This window comes from Sebastes fasciatus, chromosome 23 (assembly GCF_043250625.1).
Source record: "Sebastes fasciatus isolate fSebFas1 chromosome 23, fSebFas1.pri, whole genome shotgun sequence".
Classification (NCBI taxonomy): Eukaryota; Metazoa; Chordata; class Actinopteri; order Perciformes; family Sebastidae; genus Sebastes; species Sebastes fasciatus.
Window position 1 is genome coordinate 23,812,822 of NC_133817.1, and position 19,548 is coordinate 23,832,369.

Genomic DNA, 19,548 nt, shown 5'->3' on the forward strand with positions numbered 1-19,548 from the left:
AGCAGACATCATTTCTGTCTTATTTTTATGGTCCTTGAATAGCGTTTCAGCTTCGTTAGGATGTGCGCCACTTTAAATGAAGCCTCTGCTGCAGCGCTGGCCTTCTTCTTCGTCGGTTTGGTAAACAGAGACTATCGTCTTTTAAGCCTTGTTTTCAGCTCCTTTACCTTCTCTGTTCGTAGACCGCTACCAGCCGGAAAGTCCGGTGAAAAGTTGCCGTGGACGTTGGTGAAGTGGCGCTCGACGTTACATCTTCTACCGACTGACACGCTCACACCGCAAATGAGACACACGCACTTGTCATTCACATTTGTGAAAAAATTGATCGAAATTTAAGTCTGCACAGGGACTTTGTCTTATCAAATTTGTTTACATATTCTTTGAACCTTTAGCGAGCGACTCAGAAACGGCTACTGGTCGCGAGCTAGCGACATGTTGGGGACCCCTGCTCTAAAGTGTTTGAACTGAAATAATGAATTCAAACTTTAATATCTCTTTGTATTCTTCTATATGCTGATCACCCTCAGGGCTGTGTGTGTACAGACTTTGTGCAGACTCTTAGCTTTATTGCACTTGTTAGGGTGGAACAAATTAAAGCTTTAAGGTCAGATCATACAAGCATTTATAACCGCAAGAGTTAGCATGTAAGTATGATGTAAAATGTTGTATGTAGTGCATTCCAACTGTATAGTATGTGGACTTTGTGTATGCGAGAAATGCCCAGATGTATACTAGATTAGCAAGAATTTATGAGAATTAGATGGAGAGCAATTAATACTGAGTTGTGTTTCTGTCCACCTGATGAATGTAAGCCCAATATTCAGTCTCTTTTAGCTCTGTTTTTGGTCTCCCCCAACTCTTGAGGGAAATATCTGGCTCTTTAGTTGCTAAATGCTCCACTATGTTCAGCCACTGTAGTCGCTAACTTTGTCCGTGTGCTGTTTGGAACTGGGCAGTTTGTGTACAGTTGTTTTATTAGAATTTGTTTGCTGACAAAAGCTGCTGCTTGAAACACGGTTAATGAGAGCAATGAGAGTGAGTTTGTAAAAGCAACACAATGAGCTGAAATAGCATAAAACACTTTAGAGCTGAGGGAAACCGCTGAATTAGGTGATAATTATATTTGGGTTTATCAGTATGACCGACATCTTTCATTTTACCTTCAGTCATTTGATGTATTGGCAATATAAAAATATTGATGACAGCACCTTTAATAATTTTTGTTCACTAGTTTAATTCAATATAATGAGCTCATCATCACTAGTGATGCTTTACGAGCTTCCATAAATAAAAATTTATTAATTTTAAATGTTTTCCTTCAGGCTATAATGGTTCATGGGTGCTAATATACAGCCAAATTATGTGAATGTAAGAAAAATACGCAAAGGATTAAGGAAGTGGAGTGACACTCATGAGCAAACGCAGCAAACAGCAGTACTTGTCTGAACACGAGCGCAAACAAAGCGGTGTGAAAACTCATTTCTTGGAAACTGTTATGTTCAAAGGACACCTGTTTCCGATGTGGGCCTCCACAGGTGTGGACAAAATCAGACAAACACACAGAGGTGGTGATTAAACTCGCTGCTCCTGTTTGCTGTATAATGTCTATCATTTGGACATTATGTAAAGCTGTGAGTGATGTGTCACGTTTAGGGCTGTGAGTAATGTTTGCTTCTACTACAAGGAACATTAGATAAGATTTAAAGCTATGTACAGAAGTTCATCATGAAACATACATAATTTTCAAAAACTGTTAAAACATCAGGTTTACTTTCATATTTTGCATTTTTTTATTGAAAATATTAACTTAAATAAGAATGGGAACTGACTGTTTAGCTGCAAGCTGAATGAATATATTATATATTATATAATAATATAATGAATACACCCAAACAGACAAACAGAATACATAAACAACAGCCACTAACTATACCAAGCAAATATACAGTAACATACATAACATTTGAAATATCTGTGCCAACATTGTACGCTGTATTTAACAGAGAACTCGTTTGGTTTGTGTAACAACTTTACAGTTTTATGCTGCACATTACAAGTAATGCTTTTGACGGGAGCACCGTTCTTTGGTCAGTCAGAGATTAAGTTGGCCTTCTCGGTGTTCCCACACTGCGGTGAATCAGGTATGAGGAACCGTCCATGGAGAGCAGGTTGATTTTCAAATACAGGGACTACACAGTCAGAAGAAGGAGCTGACAAAACAAAGGAGTGGGTTCAGCTTTCAGGTATTTGAAAATGCACGTGCTATGTTGTCAACAAAATTGTGATAACCTTACCTGTTTGCTTTTCAGAGATACAGCCTCCATTTATTTTTTGTTTCCTCCTCCGATACACTAAAATGGAATACAGGGGTAATCAGATGAGGAAATAAACCAACGCAATGATAAATTCACTGGCTGTTTTTTCATTCAAATGAGTTGTGCATGTTGCACTAGCCGATACATCTATGGCTCTTGCAATTTGAGGTTACTGTAAACCATCCATTGAGGTCTTGCTTTCAGTCCATATCCAGCCCATTGAAAAATGCATCAATCAAACTACTGTTGCAAACTTTGCAAACACTTTCATAATACTTTGTACTGTGGCAAATTAAAATATAAACTTTGTTTGCAAGCATTTCATGCAGGGCAAGCAAGTGTATGATTATTTTTGACATGGTGTGTGACTATAACTGTTTTTAAAATTGTGGTTAGTTCCCTCAAGTAAGTCTACAACATTGAAGCCTTAAATAAGAAGACAATACTGCAGTCATGAGCTTGATAGTGTAGTTTCCTACCTACCGGTTAACAGTACGTGGAGCACCAGAGTGATTGTTATGATGCCAGAGACGCAAACGGCAGCAGGTACGACGACCCAAGCCAAGTCCCAAGAGGCTCGACCGGAGATGACGGGTCTGAGGGGTGATGTTTCATCTGTGAAGATCATTTACAGCGTATAGTCTATTACACATAAGGCACTCGGTTGATAGGATTTCATATGTGGCTTTTAAAGGAATAGTTTGACATTTTGGGATATATGCTTCTGTGTTTTCTTGCCAAGAGTTACCAACAGAAGAGAAGATTGAGACAATACCAACCATTGAAATAGGGTAGGAGTAGACATTGAACTGTTTTCCGTGGTCATTTGACTAGTACAAAATGCTACACTGGTTACGGAAAATGAGCCGAACAAAGTTGTCACTCATCTGGCAAAGTGCTTTCCTCCGCTGTGACAAGAGTGTGTGGATGAAGAATTAAGTTGTCCAGCTCTCTATGCTTTGTAACGTTACTACTCCTCTGCTTATTTTTGCAAAACCTCACCAGTGAGTCCTCGACTTGCCACAAGTCGGTTTAGTTTAAGCTGAAGTCAGCCCGCTACAACGGTCGCTGTAGGAGCTAAAGTGTGTATTTAGCTTGCTGTTTATTAATATTATATCATTATTATTATTATTATTATTATTATTATTATTATTTGTTTAGGCTGCACACGTTCTTTTGGTTATCATCACTTCATGGGTGTGGTTTCACCTACTTTTACCTGTTCACTTGGACCGCGGGAGTCAGACAAAGAGGTTGAGATAGGTTTAGATATTTTCTGTTGACCGTCACTTCACGTTACATACATTAGTTATTCCAGTTAGCCTTATTGTTTGTAATTCCTTTAATTTAATAAACGTCAAAACGCATCTGGACATTTGGACTTTTTGAAACGAGTCACACAGTAAAGAGCCTACTTCAGCCTCTTAGCAGCTTTTTAATTGCTAGCAGTCGCTACAATAGTCGCAATGGCAATAGCACACAAAAATGACCGCCGCTTTGACCATCCTGCTACGTTGATTTGAAAGGGAATATCCGTTCTACTCCTATTCTATTTCTATGGTACCAACAGACAAACATGGTATCGGTCTTCTCATCTAACTCCTGGCAAGTAAGCAATATACAAATCTCCCAATTTTGTTTAAGTATTCCTATAAAGCTAGGTCTCTTGAGGATAACAAAACAATTATCTGTGTTTATCAGACTTTTGAAAGATGATACAACCAGTTTACATTCTGCTCCCCACAGTTTCTCAATGTTTTGAGTTCTCAATTATGCGTAAAGAAATTGGAGCTCAAATGCATCAAAGACGGTCTTCTTCCCTTCCTGCAGAGCCCTTGTGTTTACACATAGGGGTTTCATCCATCATTGAGCACTAAATTAAAGGAGAGTATACTATGCTGGTTATGGAGAATCCTTTTACTTTTCTAAATGATGCCAAGAAGCCACTTAGGGCAAAACTTCAGAGGCACTTCCATTTGTGATTAGCCTATTAGAGACTGCGTGACAGTAAACACATGGTCTATTACTGCTTCAAACCACGTTTAAAAAAATAAGTAGTGGAGACCATTTGCACTTGATGTGGCGCCTCAGGTTGTGAATATTTAAAGAGAAAGGAAGGGAAAAAAAGAGTTGGGACCAAACAGGATGGGATGGGACCAGAAAAGAAGGATGAATCCATCTCTAGAGCAGTAAAGAGCAGTAAAAGCATACTTACTGCATTGCTCAAAACAGTGAATGACTGTGGTGCCAAACTTCACATCGAGCCTCTTCACCTATCCAAATACAAAAATGTGTGTTCAAAGTCATTGTCGGTCTAAATGTGAGGGAAGATGTCGTTTACCTCAAAGGACTCCACAAACTCCACAAACTTACCTGGAGACAAGAGTCACATTGTTCCCATGCCAGGTTTAAGTCGACAGCTTTATGTTTCTCCTGAGAAAGAGATAGAAGAAATAAAAAGCCTTAGGAGCTTAACTGGGCAGATGTTATGGAAGTTGTCATGGTTTCTCTTCTATGTGCTGTCAGCCTGTTCAGTAGTAATTCAGGAGAGAGATGCTTGATTAATGATCATTACAGTTTCCTGTCAGAGTGCAAACACACAATGAGCGGCTACCCGAGAACATGTTTCTACACATTTTAAGGTGCTAATGTTGGCAGATCCCTTTGATTGAAGGCGTAATTAAATAATAATTTATAACTTTGGTTATTATAAATAGTGTAACAGAAGACTTGTTGCTTCCCAGCAATAAAAAGGAAATATAAAACAAAAGAGTAATCAGATCCACAAGAAGCTGCTGTGCAATCATTGCAAGCATTAAAAGGTTTGCTGAAGCATGAAAATGAGATGAATAACATGTTCTGTGTGATACCTACCACATGCACGGTGTTTGTGTCGGTGATCTGGCACATTGTGGACCCTTCAGACCTCACACACAGCCCCACAGAAAACGTTGCGGTTATCTGTGACAACATCTTCACGTCTTCCTGACCCTGTCGTCTCGTCACAACCACCTCCCATGCTGGAAATGATTAGCTATCATTATAATGAGCAGTTTTACAACACTCCATTACATAATGTCTGTCATTATCATAGGATAATGAATATAATGATAAATGTGTCTCTAAAACGACTGTCAGGTAGATTTATTGCCTGACGGAGCCGTGCGATAATCACATAATAGGCTACTCATGATATGATTATGACAAAAAATGGTACCTTTGAATCTGGTATCAGCAAAGGGGCACCGGGTCCAGGACTGAGAGCCTGCAGTGAACTAAAGAGCATAGTACAGTTATATGTTGTAGTGCTCTTAATCCAACAGTTATATAAAGCTCATAAACATAACAACTTAGTCCTTAGAAAATAATGTAAATGTGACAATTTGCATTAAAGGTGCAGTGTGTAGGATCTGGCGGCAACTAGCGGTGAGGTTGTAGATTGCAACCAACTGAAACGTCTCCTGTGAGCCAAGTGTGTAGGAGAACTATGGTGGCTGACGTGAAAGCATGAATGGCCCTCTCTAGAGCCAGTGTTTGGTTTGTCTGTTCTGGGCTACTGTAGAAACATGGCGGCCAGCTCCATGAAGAGGACCCGCTTCGTATGTAGATATAAACGGCTCATTCTAAGGCAACAAAAACAAAATAAGTCTTATTTTCAGGTGATTCTACACTAAAGAAAACATACTTAATAATATTATATTGCATGTCTGCCAATAGATCCCTCTAAATGTCCCTCTCACTGTTCCTTTAACACATACTTTGTCCACATGAAATAGTTCCAGTGAACTGTTTAACCACTGAGGTAAATCAGTATGGAGAAACTGTAGATAACAATAGCAGCAGTACTTCTGTTTTGTGGTTAGGTTACCAGTTAACTCTCACTGCTGAGCTTTGCTAGAAAGATCAGGGTTTAAACAGCATTTCCTCTTTTGTGTTACTGTGGTTACCACAGTAAAAATCAGGTGTCCTTATATAGAAATGACCTGGCGTAGCAGAGGAAATGCTACTAGTGTTATTCCCAAAAAGTCATTTATTGTTTTTTATCCAATTTCTATCCCATTTTGTAGCTCTGTCACTCTATAGCTTACCGTTAGCTCACTGGCAGAAACTTAAGCTATAGTGGGTGCTTGCGGTAGCTTCCTATTTGTCCTACATATGTTGTCCTAACTTAGTTTAGCACAAAGAGGGGTGGCTTTGGTATTTGTTTGTTTGAAATCAACCAGATATGACATGTTACTTAGTGAGCTTTAGAAGTGCTGGTAGGTGGATTCTGTTACCCTTAGACAGACAAAGGCTAGCTGTTTCCCTGTTTCCAGTATTTGTGCAGAGCTAAGCTAACCAGTTGCTAGCTGAAGCTTCATATTTAATGTACAAACATGAGAGTGGTATCAATTTGTTCATCTAACTCTGGGCAAGAAAGCAAACAGGTGTATTTCCCAACATGTTGAAACTATTCCTTAAACACAGAGCTAAGTTATTTGAACTGACGCTGATATATCTACTACGCTAGCCTTCACAAAAACAACAGTTGCACAACAGCAGCCAGAACTACGGTGGCCAACGTGAAAATGGGAATGCCACTATCTAGAGCCAGTGTTTGATTTGTCCGTTCTGGGCTACTGTAGAAACATGGCAGCCAGCTCTGTGAAGAGGACCCGCTCCCTATGGAGATATAAACGGCTCATTCTAAGGTACCGAAAACAGAACCATTCTTATTTTCAGATGATTGTACACTAGAGAAAACATACTTCCATCCATCCATTATCTGTAACTGCTTATCCTATTCAGGGTTGCGGGGGGGCTGGAGATTTAGACATTAGACGGGACATTTAGAGTCAACAATGAACCTAACCTGCATGTCTTTGGACTGTGGGAGGAAACCTGAGAACCCGGAGAAACCCTACGCTAACACAGGGAGAACATGCTAACTCCACACAGAAGGGCCCCAAGCTGGGTTTGATTTCTGCCAATAGATCCCCCTAAATGTTACATACGTATGTTCTTTTAACACATTATACCACACCCACATCAAATAGTTCCAGTGAACTGTTTAACCACTGTTTTGAATCAGAACCGAGAAACTGTAGCCATAGCAGCAGGACTTCCCTTCTGTGGTTAGGTTACCAGTTAACTCTCACTGCTTCTTTTCTGTGGTTACCGTAGAACAGGAAAGCGTGTTAATACACTATGGGGTGTCCTTATATATAGTAATGAACTGGCATAGCAGAGGAAATGCTAGTAGTGTTATTCCCAAACAGAGGTATTTATTATAACATTTTCTCATTTACCTCAAGACAAGAATGCAAATAAGTATATTTCCTAACATGTCAAACTATTCCTTAAACACAGAGCTACAGCTCTACTACAGTCTAGCAACAGTTCCATAGCAGCAGCCATGTTGACATGTCATTGCAGGGTAAACACATGTGTATTAATAATACTGATTATGGCCCTGTTCCATTTAGGCCCTGGTATTGTGTATGTTAGCTCACTGGAATGGCTGTGACACAAATTATGATTGATTTGATCAATTACACCTGTGTTTATTCCACAGCTGGTGGAAACAGTATCTCAGTGTAATCAGACATGAGTACAGCATAATCAAAGAGTGGTACTGTATCAACAATAACATGATTAATGTCAGTCCTGTTGTTTCTCTACAGTGAAGCTCCTGAAGAGCCAAAGGGGGAAAGTGATCATTACCTTCATGCACAGCTGAGGGTGTGGATCCACTTTGGAAAATGTTATCTGAAAAGCAAAAATTTATGAAATAGTTATTAATGAAATACAAAGAGCAGCACATTTAGGTCAGCTGGGTTCATCTTTCAGACGGGAGACTCTCTGCGTCACTGGCTATTTTTATATTCACAGACAATTCCCTTCTCAAGTGACACGCCTCAGGTTTAATCCGATGATCTCTGATCAGAAAACAATCTCAGGTTTGTTTAGGGATTAACAGGTGCGCAGGCTCTCCCTTTGTTCTTGCAACAAGCAAGTGTTTGGATAAGCTTTATATGGGTCTGACTCAACATTTATATGAACTTAAGCAAGATGTTCGAATAAACTTATTCTCACTTTGAATCATTTTAAAAGGAACTCCTTTAGATGCCTGGCAAAGTGCTATATTACAGTTCACTTTAATATGTAAACACTTTTCTTTGACATCATATGTGCAAGATGAACATAGTGTTACTTCCAAAGAAAACTCTGCTGTCGTCATGAATTCTTTCCTCCGTATAAAGTGTGCTCAGTCATTGAGCAAGACGTCAGCAGAATGATGTCATACTTTGCTTAGCGTGTAAACACCAACTTTATGTGATTTGTGAGAACAAGCAGCCAGAAACCTTGCAAGGTAAACACAACTGCAGTTTCAACATGTCGGAGACGTGTACCTTTTCTCTGCTGACATTCCGTGAGGCGTGAGGCAGATCCACGCAGACGCTGTCCTCTCTTTTCTGACACAACGCGACGACAGCAGCCACTGGACAGGCGGACTCCCATGAAAGCGTCTCCTCAAGTGGGTCAAAATTAATTCCAAACCACAGCTCCTCGAGACCTGCACGCGGGGGAAGTCACAATCTTTACAGATGATATGGTATCAGTTCTGAAGTATTACAGCACACGCTCAGTTTACTACGGAACTTTCCGTGATTGAAAGCAATCGAGTGACTCACGGTCTTTGAAGGGGCAGACCTGGACTCTGGGGGCGTCCATCACGGCTGACCATCCCTGTGAGGAATGTATGAGCAAAGGTTCAATCCCTTTTTCCTGGAAGTGATTACGAATAGAAACACATCATAAGTGCCTAAAATGAGGAGTGTTGGCAGACACTTTACCTCGATGCAGAGGCAGGGCAAAGGTCGGGAGTAGGGGAGGGTGGCGCTCTTTACGGGTTCCCCCTTCTTCATCTGGAAGGTAAACACAGCTTTATAACATGTTTCCATCTTTCTTTTGGCATGTGTTTGAAGCTTCTTAAGGATTCCTGAGTCACATGATTGATGAGCCACATTTTTCACTGGCAGAGTCTGATAAAAGCGAGCTGGGAGAGTTTCCCAAGAGGTTTCAAACTGAGCATCCCCTCTAAGTCTTCCATGAAGTAGTGAATACTTGTTAATATTAATTATATATCAGAAGACAGCATTGCATTAGTCGCATTCACCTTTGAACACCTTTGAAGGGAGTGAGTCAGCGAGTGAGTTGATTTAACCTTTGCATATTTGACTGACTCACTCCCTGGTTAACAGGTGAAAGGATTTAAGGGACAAAGGGCAATCTGACATCCAAAAATCATTTAGGGATGGTCAGAGTACTGTTGAAGAATGTATGGATGTTTAATTTTAATAGAAACCTGCCTATTTTAAAGGGACTATTTGTAACTTTCAGAAATGCTTGTTAACAGCGACACCTGTGGCCGTTAAGTCAACGAAAGTCAGCGTCCTGTTGCTTGCGCTCGCACTTGTGCTCGCTCTACATAGACATGAAGGAGCATCACTCAACACAGTGAGGCGACACACGTCAGCTAAAAGCACAATATCACTCTATATTTCAGCTGCTTGGCAGTAATGTTAGCTGACCAGACGAAGGTCTCTCCATGAATCAATGCTGATCCTAGTATTGGCTTTTCCTGCTTCAGCCTCCCGACCGCGGCCGGCGGGAACAGAAGAGACACTGGAATTTTGGTCGGAGACGATAACGTTTCTCTCTGTGGAGCCCCGTCACTTCACAAGACACGGGAAACCTCTGTTGGTCTGGAGGAGCTGCAGCAGTTATTTCTGCACAAACGTCCACTCACTAGATATTCTCACTAGATATTCTCAGAGCTACGAAGTCTTCTGCAGTGTGTAGTGAGTGCACATGCACGTGTAGAGGTGGAGCGAGACAGCGAGAACGTGCACGGTGTCTGAGTGAAGGCAAGCAGGCAGAGGAGCAGAGACTCCGGCCACACGCGAGCGCGCATATGCGAGCGCGCAAGGGAAACCGACCCAATAGATTTATACGTGTAAGAAGTTACAAACAGTCCCTTTAAGTGACGATAATGGTATTACAAAAATGGAAGTTCATATTCAATATTAACCCACAAAAAGTGATTGAGATCGTCAGCTTCCAATAAACAGAGGCACTAACCAGTGCACTGGCCCCTGTGCCAACGCAGATGAAATCCTTATGACACAGTCGGAGGTAGTAGTCGTGATCTTCCAGCATGTCTGACACACTGACGCTCAGCTCCTTCCTCTGTGGGTTTACATCATATGACAGCCTGCCAGCTGAACGAGACAGAGGTCAATGTTAGTGAGAGGTTTTCATCTCGGCCACAGGTACATGTGAGGGGCTACATTAGGTTTCCAGGTTAGGTGTTCTACTATAGGTGTTGGTACCTCTTAAGAGGTTGCAAGATCAATCTGAGGGGTCATACTAAGGCTGGGCGATCCAGGTATCATGATATAAGCACATGCTAACTCAAATTTCTAAAAAAATCTGATCAAACTCAGTTATTATTATAAAACTATTGTCTTAATATGATTATTCTGTATTTGTATGCATGCATGTAAACATAGTCAGTGTATAGCTGGAAATATTTATTTTTTTTCTCTATAATTTCACCTCAAACTGATATGTTCATTTTGCACTAAAGTTCTGAATTAAATGAGAAAATACTCAAATTAAATATTATTTGACAAGTATTTAAATCACACAGGATTTTAGAAAAATCGAGTTTACCATGTGGTTATTTCATATAGACTATTTATTTATTGAATTACCAGAAGACATGCTATATTATGATATATATCGTTATTGAGATATGAAATGACCTATATGGTGATAGAAAATGTTGGCCATATCGCCCAGCCCTCGGTCATACCATGAAGAAAAAGATCTGTAACAAAATTATGTTTATTTTTCTGGCTTTTTTCCAATTTTTTTTTCTTGTTAAATACTGGATAGTTTTACTTCTTCAGGCTTCTAGAATTGATTCAAATGAAACAAACTCTCAGATTATTTTTTTTAGGGCTAACTCACTGACATATAAAACCTACAAAAGATCGTAACTAGACTTGGCTTTGTTTTATAGGCTAAACAGACAAAAGGGTTGGAGACCATGGCTTATAATACTGTATGTTAGATATAATGATGCATTGCCTAGTTCAGTTAAAACAAAGTATGTACTCACTGATGCATTCTGGGACGTGTCTTCGCAAATCTTCACTGATGCATTCTGTGGAGAAATGGAGCAAAGATTACAGCAAGACAAATGTGACATATTCCCTGCATGTGCAGCTTTTACATAATATCCACCTACTACAGTTTTCTACTTTATGAATCATTTACATCATCTTAACATAAATGTGGATCAAAGTCACCTGTTCCTAACAATTACAAGGAAATACTTCAGAGTAATTATTGACCTAATGTATTTACTATGTAATCCATTCCATCTTCAGCTACTTAATGTCCTGTTTGCTCCTTTGAGTGCGTGTTTGCATGTTTATGGAAACACGCATGTGTTCTCACCTGGAGCATCATAGGTGCCTGTCCAGGTTACGCCGCAGTAGCTCGGCACTGTTTTCACTGTTACTTGCACGTGTTGGCTCGCAGAAATGTCAGCGCAATCATTCTCAACTTCCACCTTCAGGGAAAGGGCAAATAAGAACACGTGGTCACACGTCTGCCATGGTTCGGAAATGTCATCGTGGAAACTGTTTAGACCCATATCAAGCTACAAAACCTGGATTATGTGATGCGGAAACTTTCACTGTCAAATTCGCAACTGTTCTAGCCTGTGTTTTTAGAATTGATAGCTTAAATATGATGTAAAAAAAAATCAAAGTAATTGCCTTTTAAACTATAAAGTCATGACTGATTTGTCATCTGACATTTTTTTCTGTCTTTAAATGGAAAAATCATCTTTCACGTGTGCTCAAGAATTTGAGAAACGCAACCAAACTTCCACATGTTGCAGAAAAATATCGTCATGAATCTGCTGTTTTGGCAGTGTAATTTCATCCCTTAAACTCCTATTTCCTGTATGCATTTGCTTGTTTACAAAGAAAGGTTGTTCTTGCATCACACAAATTATGACAAAATATCCCCAAAAAAGTAAAATGATGCCTGTGGTGCTGTTAAGAGGACCTGATTTCCAGATATTCTTTCTCTCGACTCTCTCCTGAAGCTGATCATTCGGCAGTCGGCCATCATCCCTGCAGTGACGGTGCAGATGGACACGCCATGGATGGACTCTGGAGAGAAAAATATATCAAAGTCAGAAGCCAGCAGAGGGCTTGAAGAGTTGTCAAACAGTAACTGGCTAGTTAACGATTCAGAAACTATTTATGCAATTCACGTTGAGTCGGCATTACTTTAGGTGTCAAGCAGGAAGAACAGTGTTTCACGTTTTATTGGCTGAGTGGACTTGGATCAAAAGGGATTTCCCCGCTTCGGCCCGGGCAGCGAGGAAATCCAAAGAGATTATTTTCATAATGTGCTGCAGATATGTTTCATGTGTCTGCCGGCATGTGAGTTATGACCCCACACCTTATCAGATCAAGTTTGTGTGCGAAATCAGGAACAGACAACGTCATCTGACATACCCATGACGCAAAAGCAGAAGTTTGATCATGGAAAGTAGTTAGTTTTATGAATGAGACTTCCTTCACTGTTATCTGCACTTTCCCCAACCCTTTTAAATGTGTCATCAGTAATAACCACATGTAACCACAACTAGTCCCAAGTTGGCTAAAGAGTTGCATTTAAAACTTCCTCAGTAAGATTAAGTTCAATAAGTTTAGTCACAACTTCTATCGGCGTGAGGGTCAGTTAAAGAGAGAAAATAAAGACAATGGGGACAATAGGCAGCCACAGATAGCTAACGCAATGCATGAATACTGTGTAGGTTAGGGGCCTGTTCCTGATTAGGACCTTATTCCTGCAGCAGTCACTCCATCACTGCTTGTGTGAAGGGGTAATGTACTGTAAGATGTTTCTGGTTTGAAACAAAATTCAAGTTTTAGATGCCTTTAACATCTTTTAAGCTACGCTGATGACATACATTTGTGTTTGTAGAAAGATTGTTGCGCTCTGTGTTAAAAAAAAGTATTTTACTTACATTACTGTCATTACTTTTGTATTGCTCCATCAAAGGTACCTTTAAACAACTCTAATTCCACCACAAAAAGGTGTGTGAATGACAAATAAAGCGTGTAATAAGTTCTTGCTTCTTGCTTTAGGCATGTCATTTTCAACCCATGTAGTCTGTACTGACTGTAATGAAAATACATCTGAGTGAATATGCTACGACCAGAGCTAGTGACGTAGAATACAAAAGGAGAAAGACTGCTTATGGTGGGTGGGAGGGGAAGTGGATGGGTCCAACAAACACAGGACTTTCAACCAGGACACCACTGTTTGAGACCGGTGTTTTGTTTTGTACGTTACATTAGTGACATTTGTCACATGTTTTGTAGTGACATGTTTTCCGTACTTGTGTTACATTGATCTGTATGTATTTTACAGAGTTTGCATACTTATTTTATGATGTTTTTCCTAAACCTAACTAAGTGGTTTTGTTGCCTAAACTTAGGTGAGTTGTTTTGTTGCCCCCTGCTGGCACTGCACCTTCATACACACGTGTATAATATTCACGCTTCGGCGAGACAAAACGTGACACTGACACGTGGTCTATTACACGCTTAGGCTTGACACCGGCTTGAGCAGTCAGTCTACGGTTTGGAGGTATTTACTGACCATCAAGAGCTAACTAGGCAAAACCCCGGTGATCCCTGGCTTATCAGTGGCTAACGTTAGCACGCCAGCTAAGAAGACACAACATGGCACAAAACACTTATTACAAACAAACAAATCTCAAGAATCTGGGGGATCTGGTTCATATTTTAAGGTAATACTGTATAACAAGGTGTTAGAATCTGGCTTCACTAACGTTATACATTTCTCTGCTAAATGCACTCACTTAAAAATGTCACAATAAGTTGTTCCAAAAACGACTAACTAATGTGCTGTTCTGAGCTGTTCTGTGCTGTTCTGTGTTCTGATGTTCTGTTCATCAAAGTTAAAAATGGTCAATGTAGGAAAAACTGGTCAACCAGATGGACAACTCAGCGGCAACCGAATGCCATTTTTTGATAAAAGAATTTAGTAAATGTTGTGTATTCGTCACATTGACATACCAGTACGTTGTAATGTGGTTTTGATTCTGAGGTGTAGCGAGCACTTCTGCCTCCTCTCACAACTCATGACTGTGGAGAGGCTGATGTTGTGGAAGACTGAGGAGGAGTTGAGACCTTCAGCGGGGTTCTGACACGCAGGTGGAAACCAATCTACACAGGACAGGGCCGGAGAAAACAATACATGTAATATCTCATCTTTCAGGACACATACTGACACATAATTAAGACAAAAACACAGATGCAATCATGTTGTCTTGTCACAGAACAGTCACATAGTCATACCAAAAATTGGACTGGAGAGGATAGAAAAATTTATACCAAAAATTGGCAACAATTTGATTATGTTCCGGCTCTGTGTTTCTGCGGTCACCCACCCAATTCACTGCAAGTTATCACACTGGGTGTGTGCTTCCACGGAAAGAGGTTGCCATGTCAAATGAATGTGTTATTTCTTCCTCTATATTCCTCATTGAAAAGAACAAAACACACCAACATTTCCTCCATCATTGTCTGCCATGCACAGCATCGTGATTCCTCTTTAGTACTTCTTCAAATCCACACGCTCTGGATGGAAACCGCTCAGTTTTAACACCACAACGAGTGCATTCAATGGTTTCATTTGACGCCCACACGCCTGTCAGGTGTGTTTTGCATGGAAAGGTTAGAATAACATATCAGATATTCATTTTCATAGCATAATTATGCATTTAACGTTTCTCACACCTCATGGTAGGTGGGGCACTTCAGATGCCCAAAAATGATTTGTGTTTCAATAGGATATTTTAGTGTCTTTAATGTGGTTTTATATACTTTTTCAGCCCTGCCTTGAATGCAGTTTCTTTGGCAACACCATGATTGCAGATGTGATGTAGCAGCTGTGCGTGACTCACTGTCTGGCTTGGTCCTGCAGTGAAGACCCTGCAAAGAGAGAGAGAAAAAGAGAGAGTGAGACACCCTATAACTCTTTTCTGTTAATCCTCTTGAGTAGATGCTCCATTAATAACATAATTCTTAACAAAGAGAACAAAGGTAGCAGCGCTCCAGAACAGGGAATTACCGGACAATAAGGAGCTTTTTACATCCTCATTGCTCCTTTTTGTTGCACTTTGTTATGGTCCAAACACCATAACAAAGGGTAAATCTATCTATTAATCAGTTACTCCACTTGTCTTGTTGTGCTTTTATCTGGCAGTTGCAACAAGAGTCTGTGCTAACTTTATATGAAGTTAAATTGCACAGTGGTGCAAAACATGCAACATCACCAAGGTATAATTTGTCTAGGCTCACTTCCAAAACTTTGTAAAATACATCCTTGTTCAATGTTTACGCATCAGCCAGGAAATATGTTGAAACTCTTCCAGACATCCACACTATTCCTGCACCCAGTGATGACTGACGGTGTTACAGTATGCTTTCATGACGTGTCAATTATCACTGAATGCTCCTAGGTTTTGCTAAATAAGGTAAAAATCCATATCAGCACAACTCACATTGGAGTCACATCTGGAAGAAAATATCGGGATATTTGGGTGTTATTAGCTGCTACAAGAAGACCTTAAAGATCACATATTGTAAAAAGTGAGTTTTTTTTTAATTATAAAGCAGGTTTAAGTGCTATATAAATTCTGTATCTCAATCCATGGAGAAACACATGCAGCCCATATTCAGAAACTGTGCCTTTAAACGAGCCGCCAGAATTTCTGTAACTTTGTGATGTCACAACTGTGCAACATTTCACATTTTTAACGTAAATGTTCGAAATGTGTCCCAGTTTATTGGTGCCTTCAAATGAAACTGGTGAGCTTGTGTTTACAACATGGGAAGTCGTGTACACAATATGCTCGGCGTTTAAGTGGTTAAGTCGTGAGAACATCGCTGCTAAGCAACGGCAATATTAACGTTATCGTCAGCGTCTAGAAGCCACAGAGGCTAACAATTTAGCAAGATAGCAAGTAGGTAACATAATGCAGGAAATGCAAAGGCATAACGACAGAGGAGAAAGATGATGCCGTTGGGAATATCAACACTTTCCTCAAACATATTATAAAATTACCAAAAAAACAATATACGACTAAAATTACAATATATTAACTTATTATGCACCGAAAAATTTACTTCCGTGGCCGGACTTCCATGGAGCTTTCAGAAACTTTCCACTTAGGGTGTCGTGAATACCACAAGAGGGGGGCGTTCATATGGACTCATCTCGTAAACACGGTAAACACCACCCCATTTGAAGGCACCATATTTCCGGTAGCATAGTATGTGAATGACATCAGCTGACAGGAAGTTAACAGGAACACAAGCTGTTGCCTAGCAACGCAATTCCGTTGAACACCACCCTATTTGAAGACACCATATTTCCAGTAGCAGTGTATGTGAATGACATCAGCTGACAGGAAGTTAACAGAGACACAAGCTGTTGCCTATCAACGCAATTCCGTTGAAATGCACTAATACAGAGCAATTCAGACAGAGGGTAAATACAGGCATATTCATGCAGACAGAATGAGGAAAATGCATGTTTTTTTTAACATTACAGCATGTAAACATGTTCTAGTAGAAACACAAAATACAATTATGAACCTGAAAATGAGCACGATATGGGACCTTTAATTTATGTTTTTTTTAGTGCATATACCTGTAGAAACTCGCAAAAAGAGAAAGAATAGTGACTTTATTGTGCGCTTGCAACATGGAGGAAGTAGTATCAGAGTATGTAAGTGTGTTAAGGTCACTGAGACAGAAGTAAACAGGCAAGTGTTGTCTATCCACTCTCCACACAATTACATTTACATGCAGCTCTTTTGGTTTCCTCCTGAGGCTTGAGTAAATGATATATTGAGTAATACTGTATGGGATACAAAAAACTACTGTACCCTTCAAGGACTAGACAACAGCTCCCTCAACATGCATGCTTGCAGAACAATATGCATGCTCACCTTTGCATGATGTATCCTAATAAAAATGTTTCAGTGAGTGAATAGGTGAGTCACACAGGAAGTTGTGTGTGTCGGGAATACCTCAAATGCCCTGTTACCTGAAACTGTGTAGAAGAGTTATTAATAGTAGTTTTACAGGTAGTAGTGGTAGACGTACTAGTAGTAGCACAGAAATGATGATAGACATGGGTGTCTTTCTTTCCCCTGCTTGAAACAAGACAATAAGCAGCCATAATACTATAGTGTAGTATTAGCAGCCGCATCAGCAGAAACACTAGGAGGTAATACCAGGACACAGCTATATTTAGCAGCTCACAGACAATCTGTCAGTGTCTGACAGTTTGTTGTTAATGTTCCTGAGGATGCAGTTTTACCTGAGAACACCTGGTGCCACATGTCTCTATCCTCTCCAGTCCTGTGCTTTCTGATGCAGCTCCATTCATACCCAAACAATAGTGAGACATCAGCAGGGCAATCCACAGGACCATTTTCACTCGCCAGCACTAACACACAGACTTCTTCTTCTTCTCTGCTTCTCTGGGTGCTGTAATATGTTTCTTCTTCTTCTTCTTCTTCTTCTTCTTCTTGATATTCGTCTTCTTCTCTCCTTTCCCGCTTGGTGCTGAGTGTCAGGGTCAGATGAGGCTTAGCTTGGTGTGACAGGTAGCTGGATGGTGAGGAGGTCCTCCTGAGTGTGAGGATACCCAGAGTGTGGTGTACTGGGGCAGAGCCAAGCACACAGTGCCAGACACACGCTGCTGAAAAGGTATTTAAATGAGTGGAGGCGGGGCTTCAGGGTGGTGAGACACAAACATTGGGGCTTTTCCTCTTCATTCTTCTAATCAACATTTCCAATAAGGTTTTAGTTTCATTCACACACTGCACATCCCTGTACCTTCTTCATATCATTTATAATTGGCACTAATGACACACTTTAAAATGTTCTATTTGACTTGCGCATTGAACTGTAACGTAACTGTAAAGTGGCAATGGTACTATCCCTGCCACCACCACACCCACCAGACACACCAACAGACCAACAGTAACAGAAAGTCTGTATCAGCATTTACTGGAAATGGGCAAAATTTCACGATTGCTTCAGTTCATACTTTAAACTTTCATTTCAGACACCATGGTGATGATGCATTTTTACCCTGAAAGAAAACAGAAAACATCAATCCTACTGTTCAGTCTGGTTCATGTCAAAGATGGTGACGACGATACGAGCATGATGTTCTTTATGTTGTGTTCACGCCTGTGCAACCTTTTTGAAAGCCACAGGACACGGTACAAGTGCAGAAACATAATTGCCGGTTTTGAGAATCAGAAGGAAAAATTGGGAAAGAGCTTTGGTTGCTTAAAAGTTCATGAGCGGGTCATGTTTCTGTGGAACAAAAATGCTTCACACCTGAGGTATTTAACTCCCTCACAATAAAAAAACTTCCTTTATGGGCAAAGCAGCTGGAAGGACAATCTTAAACTGTACATTTTGAGGAGTTTGTACATCTTTTTAAAAAAAGATTAATAAAGTCTTTAACTTGCAATTGCATTTGCTGATTTTCTGGCTACTTGGGAGCCAGCGGTGAGCACAACGCTGACATATTATAACAGTTTAATTCAATATGACAAAGTTGTTAGCAAACAGTTCCTTATTTACAAATCCAGATTAGAAACATGTATGTTGCCACCTTGGCGAAGTCCAATATTTACTCTCCTTTTTAGCTTTCAACTAACTCCTGAGGGAAATATCTGGCTCTTTAGCAGGTAAATGCTCCGCTATGTTAACCAGCTAGTTGCTAACTGTGTCTGTCTGCTGTTTGATGTAGAACAGGTAGTGTATTGTGGGTTTTCAGAGATTTCTTTTGCTAAAAACAGCATCTGGTTTTAGCAAAGAACGACAAAATGAGAGCAGTAAGTGTAAACCCAAACTCTTTCACATAATACACTCATTTGACCCATTGTTATTATTAAAAAATATACATTATAGGTGCTTTAAATTAATCACCCAGTGTCTTTAAAATATAGAAACATCAATTGTTAAAGTTTTATATATCTTTTTATACTGCGCATCACCTCTTTCTTTTCCATTCTTCATATTACACTTCTATTTCT

The 19,548-nt window shown here is 40.1% G+C and overlaps 1 protein-coding gene across 1 annotated transcript; it reads right to left on the reverse strand.

Annotated features, from left to right (window-relative positions):
* Positions 1-1,766: 1,766 nt before the first annotated feature.
* il17rel (interleukin 17 receptor E-like) lies at positions 1,767-18,185 on the reverse strand. The gene is made up of 18 exons (XM_074625652.1): positions 17,811-18,185; positions 15,385-15,412; positions 14,495-14,644; positions 12,444-12,550; positions 11,826-11,940; positions 11,485-11,529; positions 10,440-10,579; positions 9,152-9,223; positions 8,990-9,044; positions 8,708-8,871; positions 8,019-8,063; positions 5,533-5,590; positions 5,190-5,335; positions 4,689-4,748; positions 4,531-4,588; positions 2,799-2,930; positions 2,295-2,351; positions 1,767-2,210 (listed from the first exon to the last, which is right to left on the reverse strand). The coding sequence occupies exons 1-18, from the start codon at positions 17,922-17,924 to the stop codon at positions 2,089-2,091; spliced, it is 1,668 nt and encodes a 555-aa protein (XP_074481753.1). The 5' UTR covers positions 17,925-18,185; the 3' UTR covers positions 1,767-2,088.
* Between the last annotated feature and the right edge of the window lie 1,363 nt (positions 18,186-19,548).

Coding starts and splice junctions, on each gene's coding strand:
- il17rel (XM_074625652.1), bottom strand. CDS start 17,924: ATGGTCCTGTGGATTGCCCTGCTGATGTCTCACTATTGTTTGGGTATG. Junction 14,645..15,384: donor CTGCAGGACCAAGCCAGACA/GTGAGTCACGCA, acceptor TGTCCTGTGTAG/ATTGGTTTCCACCTGCGTGT. Junction 5,336..5,532: donor TGCTGATACCAGATTCAAAG/GTACCATTTTTT, acceptor AATCATTTCCAG/CATGGGAGGTGGTTGTGACG.